The sequence below is a fragment of the Elaeis guineensis genome, chromosome 2 (assembly GCF_000442705.2).
Source record: "Elaeis guineensis isolate ETL-2024a chromosome 2, EG11, whole genome shotgun sequence".
Lineage (NCBI taxonomy): Eukaryota > Viridiplantae > Streptophyta > Magnoliopsida > Arecales > Arecaceae > Elaeis > Elaeis guineensis.
The window spans coordinates 115,997,871-116,014,086 of record NC_025994.2 but is presented as its reverse complement, the minus strand read 5'-3'; the positions used below and the strand labels follow the sequence as shown (position 1 = coordinate 116,014,086).

Below are 16,216 nucleotides of genomic sequence, written 5' to 3'. Positions count from 1 at the left end.
CGTGGCCAGAAACCCTTAGGCGGGAATACATTGAAAAGGTTTCGCAAAGGCCAACGCCGTCAAACGTTCGTGCCGGCCAGCATAAAAAACGATCCACCAGATCCCCTTCTCGCCGTCCCCTACTCACCAAACCTACCGCTCTTTTACTCGTCACCCCTAGGATCTAATAAATTTACATACATACCACGCCCCGCAATAATCCAATGAAATCAGAAAGCATAAATAGTGGCAATATCGTCAATTTATACAAAAATAAGTCTCAATGTTCTCGCATTTGAAGCTTCAAAGCGTCCATGTTTTTTCCCAGTGGAGTCGTTCGGTCGGCCGTTGCGACTTAGCGAAACTACTTAACGCCGTCAAGAAAATAAAAGGCGAAAAAGAGGAGGGACAGTAAATGAAAAGCTCCCGTTTTCTCGAAAGAAGATCTAAACCCTCTCGCTTCCGTTAATCCCCAAACCCTTCTCTCTCTCTCTCTCTCTCTCTAGCGCTGAGCTCTGCCGACGGAGCTCTCCACCGACTACTATAAATACCAGCCGGCGGGAGTCGAGGCGAGGACGAAGGAAGAGACGAAGAGAAGAAGGAAGGAGCAAGAGGGGAAAGAACCCATCAAGCCCGGAGATTTCGCACGACTCCAAGAAAAACCCCGGCATTCTCCACCTTGCTAGGGTTTCCACGTTCCGAGCCCGGGAGCTGCCCGAAATTGGCGAAATCTCGTGTTTCCGCCGGCAAAGCAAGACAGGTGATGGTCTCTGCGAAAACTTTTGCCATGATTCGAGTCGTGTTTGTGGTTTTGATCCGTGGTTGGATCAAGATCCGATTTGATCCAGCTGCCGCGCTGATCCAGGCCTCAGTTGGTCGCGGATCAGTGAATGGCAGTTCTTGGAGGATTTTTTTTTCTTTTAATTAAAAGTTTTGGGTTAATTGAGAGATTGATCCCTGATTGCTGCGAGAATTCGAAACCAGGGGGTTCTGCATTGCTTTGAAGATGTTTGGATTCTTTAGGTCTAACCGTTTATTAGGGAGGATTCCTGTCTCCTGAGGCGATAGAATTCATGGCGTTGTCGACTTGGTAGTTCTACAGTAAATCTTGAAGTGGAGAGCCGGGCAAGATACGGTATGGGCAGCGAAAATCTTGAGGCCGAGGCGGGTAGGGGAATCTTTCTTCTTACTTTTGCCCAATGTCTTCTGTTTCCTTCTAGCTGTTTTCTTGATTTTTAACGGGAACCTGGTTGCAATCAAGATTACAATCTTTTTTTATTTATTTTGTATTAGTTTTAGCCAAGAAGCGAGCGGATGTGGTAGTATGGTTGAACAGCTTGTTCCCAGACTTAAACATGACCAAGGAATCCTCAGAAGAAGAGCTGAGAGCACGTTTATTTGATGGCGCTGTTCTATGTCGCATTCTGAACAGGATGAATCCCAGTTTACTGGTAGTAATTGAATCTTTGGCAACTCATTGCTCTTCCAAAAGTGGTCATAACTCTATAAAGATATTTTCGTCCTGGTGTAGTGTGATTCTGGTCTACATGCATTGTAATCCGAATTTTCGTTACAGAGTCCACGAGGGGTGTATGTTTCCTCGGAGCAGCGGTTGACTGATGTCAAGAAGTTTCTTTTGGCTATGGACGAAATGGGACTGCCAACTTTCAAAGTTACGGATCTGGAGCAGGTAATCTTGTACTCCCTAGAAAATTAAGGTTCATGTTCATCATTCTTGATGAACCTATAAGTATCTAAATTCTACCTATTAAATAATTAAAAAAAAAAAAAAACTTCATGTCCTGCGTTCACTGCACATGTGTATCAATGTAACACCAATTTACTTCCTCTTCAACTCACTTGTTCATGGTCATGCAACCCTTTATGGGTTCAGGGATCTATCTCTGCAGTTGTGGAGTGTCTTCTGTATCTCAGGGATCACATAAATTCTGAACCTGGAGAAGATGGTATTCATGACGTGGGCAAGCCTGGAAGCCAGTTAAGGAAGAGATGGAGACTTCCAGAAGGTGATTGGGCAGCTGCTTTTGGAAACCATATTCAACGTGGCCAAAATTCTATGGTTTTTGGAGAGGGGGGAAGGAGCTTTGCAGAATCAAAGTTACAGCATGTTTGGGAAAGTCCTGTTATATCAGGTATCATCATAGTCGTTGCTATTATAAGCTGTATTTTGTTTGAACATCTTTTCATGTTGAACACCCCATATAACCTATAATTTCAAAAGTTCAAAATAAACGATTCAGCACATTAAAGTATAGCAAACTGTCCTGGTAGTTTTCTTTTGTTTTTACCAATTTTTCTTCTTTCTTTTGCCAGTTAATGAAATCAATTTGTTCTACTAGAGGATCCCTGATGTTGTTACCTTATAGAGGGATTATACTGCTAATAACTCGTCTCTGAATGTTAATAATGATATTTCGTACTTTGTTAGTTTTTCTTGACCAATAATTTTCAATAGTTCGTAAACATTCCATATGTCATGATGAATCAATGTTCATCTCTATCATGCTTTAGCTCTACCATATTGCTCTGAAACATTTTTAACTCTATCCTTGGGTTATGAGAAGGGGGTTTAACAGTGATTTACTTTCTGATTTATTTGGGTAGATCCATCAACTGCATTGTCACATCAGGTCGGGGATAAGTTCCATGAGGTGTTTCAATTAAAACATGGGCATTATTCTGATCATTCCACCGCTAAGATTTCAGAAATGATGAAATCAAACAGTTTAGAAGTAAGTATTTTTGTTTTTTGCTTTGAAATGTCTTCAGTTCTATTGTGCTATTAATTTTTCTTTGAGCTCTTTATGTTCATCCTTTCTTGGTTGCAGAATGCCCCAACCCTGTCACTTTTTAGTGTCATCAATGGGATTCTTGATGAAAGCATTGGTAGGAAGAATGGGGAAACACCTCATGTATGTTAATTAGAGTGTATGCTAAAAATACATTTTATTTTCTGATTTTGAACTTTTGATCTGTACTTTCCTGCTTCAAACTCTTGGTTACTCTTGAAGATTGTATGCTCTTTTCCTCTGAATTGTTTTTTTTTTTTGCTTTGTGTAACATTATATTTATTCTCTTTCCCCAGCGCATAGCATTAATATTGAGAAAAGTTGTACAAGAGATTGAACGGCGTGTTGCAACTCAAGCAGAGCATAATAGAAATGTAAGATAAGATGCATCCAAAAATGTATTATGTACATTATTTAATGTTACACTTTTCTTATAGATGTTTGTCTGTAGCAAAATAATCTTATTAAAGCACGGGAGGAGAAGTATCAATCAAGAATCAGAGTGCTGGAGACACTAGCCAATGGGACAAATGAAGAAACTCAGGTGAGTAAGCAACCACATCCAATGAGTTGCTTTGCAATGCTAAGATAGTTCTGCTTATGTGACAAAATTAATTTTGTGCTTATTGTTTCAGATTGTTATGAACCAGCTCAAGCTGATGAAGGTTCATTTCTAATCTATCCATTACCTGCTTTGTTATTCGTAAAATTATATTAGAATATCCTGTCTCTTTGTAATTTTTTATTACTTAATATTTCATTCTGAGTAATATATTTCTTATCTATCTCTACTCACTATGTCATTCATTAGATTATTTTAGAATATCCCATTTCTTCATCAGTTTTAATTACTCATTATTTCATCCCATCACTAGCAAAGACATTCACACACTTCATGCCCCTTCAAAATTTTTTGTTAAGGCCCTAGTATGCTGCTTCATATAACAGGGGCAATTTGGATGCTTCATGTTTTCCACGACAATATCCAACGTGAAAAGGCATTAGACTGCAGATCTCATCCATTAAACTGGCCGACTGACTCGAGCAATAATAATTTGTAATGATTGGGCAACAAAGTGGAGAAAACTAGGAGTGTATTAGTTTAAGTTGATTGGAGGAGCAGCATATCTACAGTTTCCTGATTTGATTAAGAGGCAGCAGACTATGAATATATCTAGTCACTAAGTGGGATATGTCCTCTAATATTTATTATGTATTTACCTGTGATATCATGTGTCTCATCTTGCATTGTGGGCATGTGGCATGCATCCATGCAGGAGAAAAATCCTGGGTTGTGGTTCGAACAATCCTGGATTATGGTTATATCCACTTGTTGTGTTTATTTACAGTCCTCTTCGTGGCTGGGCAACTGCCAATTATGATTATATTCACTTAAATATTATAAATGAGTATTTATTAATTCTCCTAAATCTTGGACTTGTGTAAAAGGATGAAATGCTAAGGGAAGACACCTTATGCTTAATAAGGGAGAGAAATGAAAAATTGTGCTTTGTATGCATTATTTGTATTACTTATGATTCGGTTGGAACTACTCATATATCATACAAAATGGATTAATATCCTGATAACTGGTTGGCTACAGTTCAGGAAGAATGGGGATGATGAATTTTGATTGTTGACTGGTGGTTTGAGCACGTGATGAAGAAGAAAATAGGCTGAGTGGGCTATGAAAGTGGATGATAGCCCACAACTCATCTCTTGAATATCCGAGTTTCCAGGAAATTTCTGGAGCTTGTGGGCCCCAACAATTGTGCGTTGGTGCAGTTGATCTTGTGATAATCAAACATATTTTTTCTCACCAAAAAGCAAACATATTTTTTTCTGGGTTGGGTTATTAATCACTAAGGAATACCATGCATGCTGCATGCAGGATTCTGTAAATAAGTTATTTCTATCAATATTTCTCTGTTTTGAATTTTCTGCTGTTTACTTTGATATGCGTCCTCTTCAAATATTAAACTACATAAGTTTGGAATTTTGCTCTGCCTTTTTTTTTTTTTTGAAGGAATTAAGAGGGAAGAATGCTTTTCTTCCAGGTATTCTCGTGGTGAATATTATTTTCAAAGAACAACCATATTAGATAAATCTACAAATCAACTAGCAGTTTGTAAGTTCACTTGGTGCATGCATCAGATTATTGCCAACCTTCTGATATCTTAATAGTTATTCAATAAATGATAGGATGGAACCTATACAGCTTCCTTGATCCTTGAATGGTCAGTACAGGTGGGTCCTGCTTGTTGCATTAATGTCTGGTTCATGTTTCACAGCAGTGTTGGATATGTATCATTTAAAGTGGCAGTCCTGGGGCAATTCTTCATGGGCATTCCGTGCTATCATATTCGCTAATTTATATTCTTGCTTACTAGGATTTCTTCTTAAAAGTTATAACAATGTTCTCTCCTTATCTTTATGGCATGCATGTAATTGCAGATAGAGAAGTCAAAAGTCGAAGAGAAAATGAAACTTCGAGAGCAAGATGTAGGTAGGCTGATGAAGGAGAATGAAAATAAAGATCAGACCATTGCAGAACTTAAGCAGGAACTGGAGATGACAAATAAGATGTATGAACATCGTTGTCAGCAATTGGAGAGCAAGGCAAAGGAAACTAAATTACACTTAGATGAGAGGATAAAGCAGGTTGAATTCCTTCTAGCAGAGTCAAAGAAGAGGATAAAAGAACTTGAGTCAGCTTCAGAATCAACACTTCAAAACTGGAGCAAGAAGGAACACATCTTCCAGAATTTCATAGGTTTTCAACTTCAGTCAATGCAGGTTTGTTATGCTTGGTCTTGTCGTTAGTTGCTGCTATTATTGTAGTCAAATTGAGAAATACAGCTCTGTCAGGATTTGAGAAGGGCATCACAATCTATGAAACATGAAGTCATGAATTCTCAAAAGAGATGGTGGGAAGAAATATCTAACATAGGTAAGCATTCACAGATTTTTCTCCCACTCAAAAAAGAAACAGATTGTGCAGATTTTAGATTTTTTTTTTTTTTTAACTGGGTTTGAACTTTGATGACCCGTGGATATTTTTGTCCTTGTGTCATGCAGGGCTAAGGCTGAAAGTGTTAGTAGATGCTGCTGAAAATTATCATACAATTCTTGCAGAAAATCAGAGGCTGTACAATGAGGTTCAGGAATTGAAAGGTATCTATTGGTAACAAAACCGGCATATTAGGTAGATAATTGTTCTGTTGCTATCATCTTCACATTTTCTTACTTTGAATTGGTTTGACAATCTTTGTTAGGAAACATTAGAGTATATTGTCGCATCAGGCCATTCCTTCCTGGTCAAAATAAAAGGTCAACAACCATAGATTTCGTTGGTGAGAATGGTGAGCTTCTTATTGCAAATCCCTCCAAACAAGGAAAAGATGGGCATCGAATGTTCAAGTTTAACAAGGTCTACAGTCCAGCCGCTACTCAAGGTTTAGCTTTTGTAGCTAAGACCTTTTTAATGCTACTATGTGCCGAATTTCTTTCCAAAGTTGCACCTACTTATTTATCAGTTTCACATATTAAAGATGAATTTAGTAACTAATATAAGAATAGAAGTTTATAAATATAAGATGCATTTTTCTAATTTTGTAGTTCCTGCATCAATTTTTTTTTTGATTTTTGACAGCTGAAGTGTTCTTGGATATTCAACCCCTAATACGGTCAGTTCTTGATGGCTACAATGTGTGCATCTTTGCATATGGCCAAACTGGTTCAGGGAAAACCTACACCATGGTATGATAATTTCCTTTCTTTCCTCATCATCCATGACATGTTACTGTCAGTTTACCTCAAATTTATTGTTTCTGATGGAAATATGCTTATTTATATTTTTGTCTTGTTTCTTCAAAATTCTGCCTTTGCTTAAGAGTGGACCTAATTCAGTGTCAAAAGAGTATTGGGGTGTCAACTATCGAGCTCTGAACGATCTTTTTGACATCTCCCGGAATAGGAGAAACACTTTTTCATACGAAGTAGGAGTTCAGATGGTTGAAATATACAATGAACAAGTGCGTGATCTCCTCTCAAATGATGGTTCACAAAAGAGATATCCTTCCATGTGTATCTTTTATTTATCTTTTGCTTTCCAAACCTTTTATTATTTCTTATGAAAATTATTCAAGATTCTATTTGTGACATAATTTCTGAATATATTGGGAAAATTGATGTGCAAATGATAAAAAGAGATCCCCATTATTTTTTTAAAGAAAACATTATGTGACAAAATGTCACACGTTACATAGTGTCAATGTTGAGATACCTGTTGCCATCAGAGCAATCCTTTTGTTAGTCTGAACATGGAAAATTGACATTTTACTTGTGAGAATGTCTTCTCTTTAACATGCGTACACTTGGGATCTGGAGTACTTCCCAACCCAATGGACTTGCAGTCCCAGAAGCAAGCATGCTCTCTGTAAAATCAACGTCAGATGTCCTGGAGTTGATGCAAATTGGACAAGCTAATAGGGCTGTGGGTTCAACTGCTTTGAATGAAAGAAGTAGCCGGTCTCACAGGTCTTCCTTTTTGAATCTTTCTGATGTATGTGCTATTTCGAAAAAGAAATTTATGCTTGTTTTACAATTACTCCATGCTGCAGTGTTCTGACCGTTCATGTTCGAGGTGTGGAATTAAAGACTGGATCTACTTTGAGGGGCTGTCTTCATTTGATAGATCTTGCTGGAAGTGAGAGAGTTGAACGCTCTGAAGCAACTGGAGACAGGCTTAAGGAAGCAATGCATATTAACAAATCTCTGTCTGCACTAGGAGATGTCATATTTGCTTTAGCTCAAAAAAGTTCTCATGTTCCATATAGAAACAGCAAACTTACACAAGTCCTTCAAAGTTCATTAGGTATCAGCCGTCTTATTTGTTTCAACTCAAATTTCCTTAGGTGTCACCTGTTTTATTTGTTTCAACCATGGACAATTGAATAAATTGAGTTACTAGTGTGTCTAATTGCCAGCGGAGGTACTGAATTACATACCACTGACGCATTTTCAACTTGAAACTAATTTGATTTTATATTCCCTTGTACTGCAGGTGGACAGGCTAAGACACTCATGTTTGTACAGATAAATCCAGATGTTGAATCATATTCAGAGACTATAAGTACCTTGAAGTTTGCTGAAAGGGTATCTGGCGTTGAGTTAGGTGCCGCGCGCAGCAACAAAGAGGGCAAGGATGTTAAAGATTTAATGGAACAGGTTATTTTTCTGGATTTCTCCCATTTACTTTTCTATGGGGATTGTCTTCTGTGTTTCGCAACACTCAGTTTCTATCAAGGTACACAGAACCAACCTGCTGTCCTGTTCAGGGCATACGGACCAAACCAACACGGTATCAGGTCGAGGTTCAGCAGTTTGGCTTGGTAAAGTGTCAGAACTGGGCCGAACCAGCATGAACCTAGTGGAACCACCTGGTTCCGCTTGGTTTGGAGCGGTTCAGGGCTTTTCGGCCCCCTTATCCTATTTCTTTCCCCTTTTCATTCTTCTCTCTTTCATTTTTTTTCTTTTTTTTCCTTCCTTCTGTCCATCCTTTTTCTTCTCTGTTCCTTTCCTTCTTTCCTTTCTTCTCCCATTCTTCCTTTCTTTCCCTTTCTTCTTTTTTTCTTTCTTTCCTTTCCTTTCTTCTTCTTCTTTCCTTAGTTTCCTTATTTGTTTTTTCTTCTTCTTCCCTTCCTTTCTTTTCTTTTCTTCTTTCTTTCCTTCCTTTCCTTTTATTTTTCTTTCCTTCCTTTCTTTCCTCTTTCTTCTTCTTTCGCCTCATATCATAATGATTTAAATGCATCATATGCCCTGATTGATCTATAACCATAATATTACAACTTTGAGCATATAATGATGTGTCAATAAATGCAAAACTGCTGGACTTGAATGTTCCAAACTACTGCAAGATGTCGCAGTATTGATTTTTTTTATTTGACAAGTTGTTTATTAAACTCTCCAATTTATATGTATTTTGTGCTTTCACGTTGTTTTAACTCGAATGTTATTATTTTTCTTTATGCCATTGCATTACTTTGAGGGTCAGTGGTTGTACCTTAAAAATGTTACCAAGAGTGGTCAAAGTTCTTGATAACATATAAATCATGTCTTACCAAGTCTAATTTTTACTTGTTTGCTGTATGAGTCCTTTCAAGCTTAATGATTTTCTTGACATTTATTAGCTTGGTTGATCACAGTCTAACAGTTAATGAAGTATTACTTTTGGCTTGTTCCTAGAAGTTTTTGATACCAGATACCTATAATTGTGGTTTGAATATTATAGACATATGATGCAATAAAGTGTTCCTTAGAATTCGAATTACTGCCAATACTGTTCAAATTTCAAATTTTTAAAATGTCTAAATTTGCTAATAGGAAAATTTTATCTACAACCATGGTTTTAATAGTATAGGTGTGTAATTCCATAAAGTATTCCTTAAAATTTCTAATAACAGCTTGTGTTGTCCAAATTTCGAATTTTTAAAATGTCTTAATTTGCTAATAGAAATTTATTAAGTACTTGAACATCCATAAAACCTTAATTGGATGCTTGGAAATTTGAACTGTAATCAACGCTTGATTGGGTGCTCTAAAAGTACACTGTAGTAGTTTTAAACATCCATCAATGTTAAAATAATCATCAAAAACAAAAAAAAAATCAAAAAAAAGGAAAAAAAAATCCAAAAAATGCTGTACCAATAGTGTTCCACATTTGCCTACTGAGTGTGCTGGATGGTGCCGATCAGGTACTGGTACAGTAGCTGGTCCCAAAACTGTTGACCTTGGTTTCTATGGTAGTAGTTAGGAGTATTTCTCTGTGGAAGGTTCTCCCTCTCCCTCTAACAAAGAGACGGAATTCTCCAACTCATCTAAACCATGTTATATGCATTGGTGATATAACCTTTTAAAGCGAGTGCAATAGTGAGTATGCCATGTTACAAAAGCAACAAAGTCCCTCTAGGAGGAGATATCCCTGAGTCAAGAAAAAATATAGTTTACTTGTAAAGGGGAAAGTAGGAAAATGTGTATGGAGATGGTTGGTAGTCAAACAACCTCCATGCTAAGATTTGATCTATATATCACTTGAACATCTTTAAATATCTATATCTTCCTGATGTAAGCTGGGATTAAATATCACATATTGTGCGCGTGGGCTGGCATGGTGCATGCCATGCTGTGCCTGCAATTGGTATGGATTGACATGACACAATGCATAAAAAGTTTGAAAGTTTCATGATTGGTCATTTAAACACTCTATTCCCCCCAATATAAATGAATTTTAATTGCTTCATGCTAGTGCACAGGCAATTTAAAAAATTATAGACTATTTTTACTGAATATTAGAAATCTAGGATCACAAAATGATCATCAATATGTCTATGCATATTGAGACTTCCCATGGGCATCACGTAGTTGCAAATAATTCAGTCAAAAATGTCACACTAGACAACTCTTTGTACACCCTAATGCATTGCAACACAATTGCTCAAAAATGATGATCCATAGACATTAATAACAAATAGGGGTGTTGCACTTATTGCCAATTCTCAAGGAGCTTATTTCTCATACTATCGCTGAAGTCTTACATAGATCTTAGTTTGTTCAATTTGTGGATCAAGCCTTTTAGACCCTTAAAAAAGGGAAGAGAAGCTTAAGGAAATTAATGGAATCTTTCCATGTTATCTAAAATAGAAACAATTATAAGAGTACTTAGAATGATTCAACACAGGTTTGAATTGTTATAGCATGATATGAGCTTGTATTGCACCCATTGGTCTGCTCTGGTGCATCTCTCTCTGAAATACCACTTAACTGTGCCAAAATTTTGCTAGCATGGTTTGCATGTAGACATGGTACAGAAGGGACATGAATACTTTGATCCTTGTAGGTAAGTTAGCTATTTGCATACAAGATAACTGTAAAACCTAATATGCATCTGAAGTCGCCCTTTCTCATGCTGACATTTTTCATCAAAAAAGTTGACTTTTTTAACATTGAAATAAGTAAATAGGGTTCTTAAATATTTTGTCTATGTGCATTGTAGTTCCATTTGGTTCATTATGGTTGATCATTCAGGTGGCATATCTTAAAGACACAATAGCAAGAAAAGATGAGGAAATTGAACAGTTGCAGCTGCTCAAAGATCGGAGAACACAGTCTAATACAAATAGTGAGAGATATGGTAATTACTTATTATGTCACTCTTCTTCCACTCCTGGCATTCTGTCCCTAGGTGGGACCGACCAACAGGGTCGGCGATTATCAGGTATAAGGCCAGTGAAACTTAATCTTAGAGCTACTTCATGTTCTGGTAACTTCTAGAATTCAGTGATAAGTATTCTGATCAGAATGGAAGTGATACAGGTCAGAGTCTTCCTGCTGATGTTGATCTTTTGGGCCCTGGTGAGGCAGATTCAGAAGAAAGATTAAGTGACATATCTGATGGTGGTCTATCAATGGGAGCAGAAACTGACGGTTCTATAAACTGTGCCATTGAGTCTATTCTATTCCCTGAGGCGGGCAAACCTGCGGAAGTCAAAACAGAGAAGATGTATGTTCATTTTCTTAGGATAAGAACAAGAATCTAGTAATTTATATGATTGATTCCAGTGGTAATTTACTACCTTAGCTTAATGGTTAAAATTATGAGTCTCAACATTTTTGGTATCTGTTTTTTCTTTGGGGACTTTTCATGTATAACTCTGAAAGTGTTTGTTTCTTTACAACCCTTCAAAAAGTTTGAAAAAAATGTCCCTTTTGAAATCTATAAATCATGCATATGCACCTCTAAATCTGAAGCTCCTTTATGTGCCCCAGCATTTAGATGAGATCCTTCAAACAAAGAGCAATGTTACCACATTATTTTGCTCTTTATCCATATGAGGATTTTGCATAGGTACGCTTCAAACATGCTGAATTTCTTATTTAGTTGTCAAAAAAAAATACATGTATGCCTGTTGGTAAAACATTTTCAATGTGCCTGTCAAAATTTTTGGAAAACTGCATATACTAAGCTACAAATTAGACCTTTGGAGGGACATATATGCACTTTCTGCCTTTTGCAGGTAAGTACAAAAGTTTCTTTTTTTTTTTTTAATTTAAAAAAATTGTGTGTGTAGGTTTTCTTGGGGGGTGGGGTGTGGGGGTTGGATTTATGCAAAAATCTCTTTTTAATTTTTTAAAAAGTTATTTAGGTCTTTTTGATTATGAGTCCTTATATTTTATATTTGCTCTTTGATCTTCTATAACTGTTCTCTTGTAGGTTCCCTCTGCTTCTGTTTTCTTTTCTCCCACTTGTTATTGTCTATTTCTTGATAAATGTTACGACTCTTTATATTGAATGTGGTCAGAAATCCATATTAGGGTCTAGTGACAACAACTTGATTCCTTGTCTTCATGCACAAGGATAATACATTACCCAGTCATCGCAAACAAACCTCCCTTTTCTTTTATGTAAAATGTCTTGTAGCCTTCTAATGATAAATAAAAAAAATTTGCATGCCTGAAGATCCAGGATGCCTGTTTAGGTTGAGCACATATATAATTTCCTAATCTCTTCTTTCTGATTCCTCTATGTACAATAGACACCACTATCAATGAAGTTTTGAACTATGATCAAAGCATGCTGCCGAAACAATTGCCTGTATCAGAATTGGTTACACAATTTTCTTTTTTGACTGTTGAGATGCATTTATCAACATTTTATTTGTATTCATACATTATTCTTCCTAAATGCAGTCATAAAGTCTTATCACGAATACCAAGATCACTTCCAGTGAAGGGTGGACAAGCAACAATTGCACCATCAAAATTGAAGGATCCTTCTAAGTCTCCAAGTATGCATTTCCATCTTTAATATATCTTTTTCTGCAACCTGAAATTTGTCTTGGGTTAGGAACTTAATTTTGTGCGCGGTAAGAATAGATTGTTTCTTTGTAGAAACAGTATGCATGGATTCGTGAATCATATCTGCTCTGTACAAATGAACGATGTAAAGAGCTCATATTTATCCCGTATATGTATCTATTTTTCAGGTACAGTTAAATCTCCATATTTGAATTGGCACCTGGTCAACATTTTAAGCCTGATCCTCTCTAATTAAGATATCCTCAGCAAGCCACTGAGCACTTGCCTGGATGGTGTCACCCCTTGCCACTTGGACAATAGGATGGGGGACTTGGGGTTTGATTCCAATTGGGGTCAGCCCTCAATGGGTGGGGTGGGTAGTTTGAATGTGAGGATTAGCCCCTCGATCTCACAAAAAGAAAAAGAAAAAGAACGGAGATTTCCTCAGCAAATCCTACAACTATGAATCGTTCTACTATGTGATTAATACACTAAGTTAAACACTTTTTGCAACTTCTCATGCAAAAGAAATTGGTTTGCCCGTTTGGATGAAGAAAAGTTGACGTAGCACAACATTCATTGATCATTAAAAAGGTCTATAAGTGGCTTTTGATTGAAGATCAGCATTACTCCTGTTTTATTTGACATCCTTGTAGGAATCTATTGACATATTCTTACTTGCATTATATTGTTTAATGCTACATTTGCATATGATAATGCTTTCTTATTTCCCTAGGTACCAAGAAAGCCACAACCAGCCAGGCAACAGCATCATTGGCTAAGCTGCCAAGACATTTGCAGTAGAGCAAGATCTTTTCTAGAACTTGTTTTGTAATACTGCAGTTTCATTAAATTTTCCATGCTGTAGCTGAGCAGGCTTCAACATCGACTCTGATGTGTTTTAGTTATAGCTCAGAAAATTGCTATGCCTAGTAGCAAGTGCATTGGTGGAAGCCTGTAACATATGTAAATCATCACTATTTATTAATCAGTTATAATCTGTGCGCATCTCATCCTGTTTTTTTAAAATAGGATGCTGGCATGTTGCAGACTTGAGTTGGAGAAGCCACATTAAGCAATTTTGGCAATTACATGACGTTGCCAATTAAACTTTTCAACAAGATCTGTATTTCCCGGAAAACATTATTGGCATGCGAGCTTATTGGAGGGGAAAGTGAAGCTTGTTGTTATCATTACTGTTATCATTGTTATCGTTGTTGTTGCTGCTGCTGCTGCTGCTGTTATTTTTACCTTTTGTTAGTGTTAGTGGAAGTGGTGGCGGTGTTAGTGGAAGTGGTATTTTGGTGGGGTGGGGTGGTTTGGAAGAGGGGTGGTTTTTCCTTGGAACAGGAGGTGCTTGTTGGAAAAAGGGTTTTGCTATGGTGTTTCTTCTCTATGGTACAGAACATGTGCACCGTTAAGCTAAACTAGATGATTGGACAACTAGAAATCACCGGTAAGTTATATCAAGAGAAAAAGGTTCTGATGCGTTGCTTCTCTACTGTGCAAATATAAGGAATTACTGGTTTCAGATATTTATTTCTATTTCTTTTTTTATACAGGGGACTAATATGTTTTAGCACAATAGCCGTCAGGATTTATTAAAAAAATAAAAAAAATTATCAAAAAAAAATTTCCATTGTATCAACAACATCAAAATTTAAATTTAAAATTTAAATTTTTTACTATCAATCAATCAAAATTTAAAATTTTCAGATATATAAAATATTAATTTTAAAATTTTAAAATTTGAAATTAAAAAAAAAGATATCTTCATCGTTCTATTGGTGTTGGTGATGAGACGTGCAGAATGTTAAGAGGCTGAGAGCAGAATATCGTATAACCATCATGTTTGTGAGAGAGGAGCATCATCGATCATCACATCTCAAAGGAGAACATCATTGATTAAGCCTTGTCAGCAGTCTAGAGAGGAGAAAATGGTTGCACAACGATCAGATATGTTCGACATTTAAAAGAGGAGGAACATTGAGAAGGGCTGTGATCGATAATGGATCTGCGATCTATGAAGGCTGACAACAATTCATGTAAGGTATGGGGAGAGAAAGCGAGCTTAGCCATCAAGAATAATCAATGAAATGAAAGAAAGAGGAGATGGGAGAGTGGATCTGCACTCTGTTGAAAAACGGATCCACCATCGAAAAGGTTTGGTGAAGAGGAAGAAACAGAGGGATGGGGAGAAAGAGAGGATGGGTCCACCATCGTAAGGGACCGGCGAAGAGAGAGAAAGAGAGGGGTTTGGTTTTCAACCGTACGATGCCTGCTGGAGGGAGAGATCCACCTATGAAGATCAGAACTCAAAGAAGAGAGGGAGAGGAAAGATGGGACAAGGAAGGAGAGAGGAAGGAGAAGAGAGGGAGGGAGGGGCTCGATGTCAACTATCTGAAGGGACGAGAAAGGGGGGCCCGATGGCCGTCGGAGGAAGGGAACAGCCGATGATGATCTGGTAGTAGTATCGGGAGAGAGATCGATAATCAAGAGAAAATGAGAAAAGAGAGAGAGAGATCTAGAAAGAGGGATGTGGGGGGTTGAACACAGATCTCAACTGGACTCGGTGCTGGAATAGAGAGAGGAGAGAGAAATAGAGGAGAGAGGAAATGGGAAAAGAGAGAGGGGGGGAGAGAGAGAGGAAGAGAGGGAGTGAGAGAGAGAGGAGGAAAGAGAGAGGGAAGAGGAGAGAGGAGCCCACGCCAGGCTGTTAGAGGAAGGGATTTGATGGAAGGCTTCGGAATACGTAGTTAGAGAGAGGAAAAAATTTTTTCTCAAAATTTTTCTCTCTAAAAAAGAATAGAGAGAGAGATTTGATTAGATATTTATTTTATTTTATTAATTCAAAATTTTTGTATGAAATATTTTCTTTCTTCTTTATTGAGGTTGAGCTTTGATGCAATGGTGAGATTATTACATTATGATTTGGATGTTACGGGTTCAAAATATAGAAATAATATTTCTGCACGTGGGGTAATGTTGTGTCTAACCACCTTTAGATTTTGCAGCAGCGAGTTTCGTGCACTGCAGCACTAGGTTGTGTTTTTGTTTTCCTCATCACGTAGACATTTCTGCTTAACAGCATATGGTTTGGGTTGGATTGGTTTGAATTTATTTTCTGAAAATTTAAATCCAAAATGGATCAAATTTTTTTTATTCAAGGCTTCAAACCCACATCAGATTAAATATACATATAAAAAAATCTATATAATCCGAATTGAAGACACCGTTCAGAGCGAATTGATGGTTTGGCCGGTTTTTTGCACACGCTTAGCTCATTTTAGACGACACATTCTCCTTGCACTCCTGGAGGGAGTCATAACTCCTGATCTTGATGGCAATCTTGTGGCCAAAGGGGGCCGTCGAAGATGGTGTCGACCCTGCCCTCGCCGAGCTTGCGGTAAGGGGAGGAGAGTGGCGTGGTGGAGCTAGGAGTACTAGAACCGGAGGGAGCTTTGTCGAGGGGATTTTGGTTCGGCTTGGGCGATGAGGGCAGTGCAACCACAGGAAGGCTGTAGCAGTGGAGCACAACCAACACGAGGGAGATGAGCGCGGTCGCTGAAGCC

At 37.5% G+C, this 16,216-nt stretch overlaps 1 protein-coding gene across 1 annotated transcript; it reads left to right on the top strand.

Annotated features, from left to right (window-relative positions):
* The first annotated feature begins 497 nt into the window (after positions 1-497).
* On the top strand, positions 498-13,673 carry LOC105040615 (kinesin-like protein KIN-14C). Its single transcript, XM_073252886.1, has 23 exons — positions 498-739; positions 964-1,147; positions 1,273-1,430; positions 1,556-1,669; positions 1,874-2,132; positions 2,605-2,732; positions 2,829-2,912; positions 3,086-3,163; positions 3,241-3,333; positions 3,425-3,454; positions 5,244-5,585; positions 5,649-5,739; positions 5,868-5,963; positions 6,065-6,244; positions 6,442-6,548; positions 6,683-6,862; positions 7,165-7,328; positions 7,412-7,665; positions 7,855-8,018; positions 10,875-11,064; positions 11,163-11,349; positions 12,537-12,634; positions 13,381-13,673. Exons 2-23 carry the CDS (start codon positions 1,117-1,119, stop codon positions 13,446-13,448), a joined length of 3,096 nt encoding a protein of 1,031 aa, XP_073108987.1. The 5' UTR covers positions 498-739; positions 964-1,116; the 3' UTR covers positions 13,449-13,673.
* The last annotated feature ends 2,543 nt before the right edge of the window (positions 13,674-16,216 follow it).

Bases quoted from the DNA above. Each gene is read 5' to 3' on its own strand.
- LOC105040615 (XM_073252886.1), top strand. From the start codon at position 1,117: ATGGGCAGCGAAAATCTTGAGGCCGAGGCGG. The intron at 1,148-1,272 runs GTAGGGGAATCT...ATTTTGTATTAG, and splicing joins AAATCTTGAGGCCGAGGCGG to TTTTAGCCAAGAAGCGAGCG. The intron at 12,635-13,380 runs GTATGCATTTCC...TTATTTCCCTAG, and splicing joins GGATCCTTCTAAGTCTCCAA to GTACCAAGAAAGCCACAACC.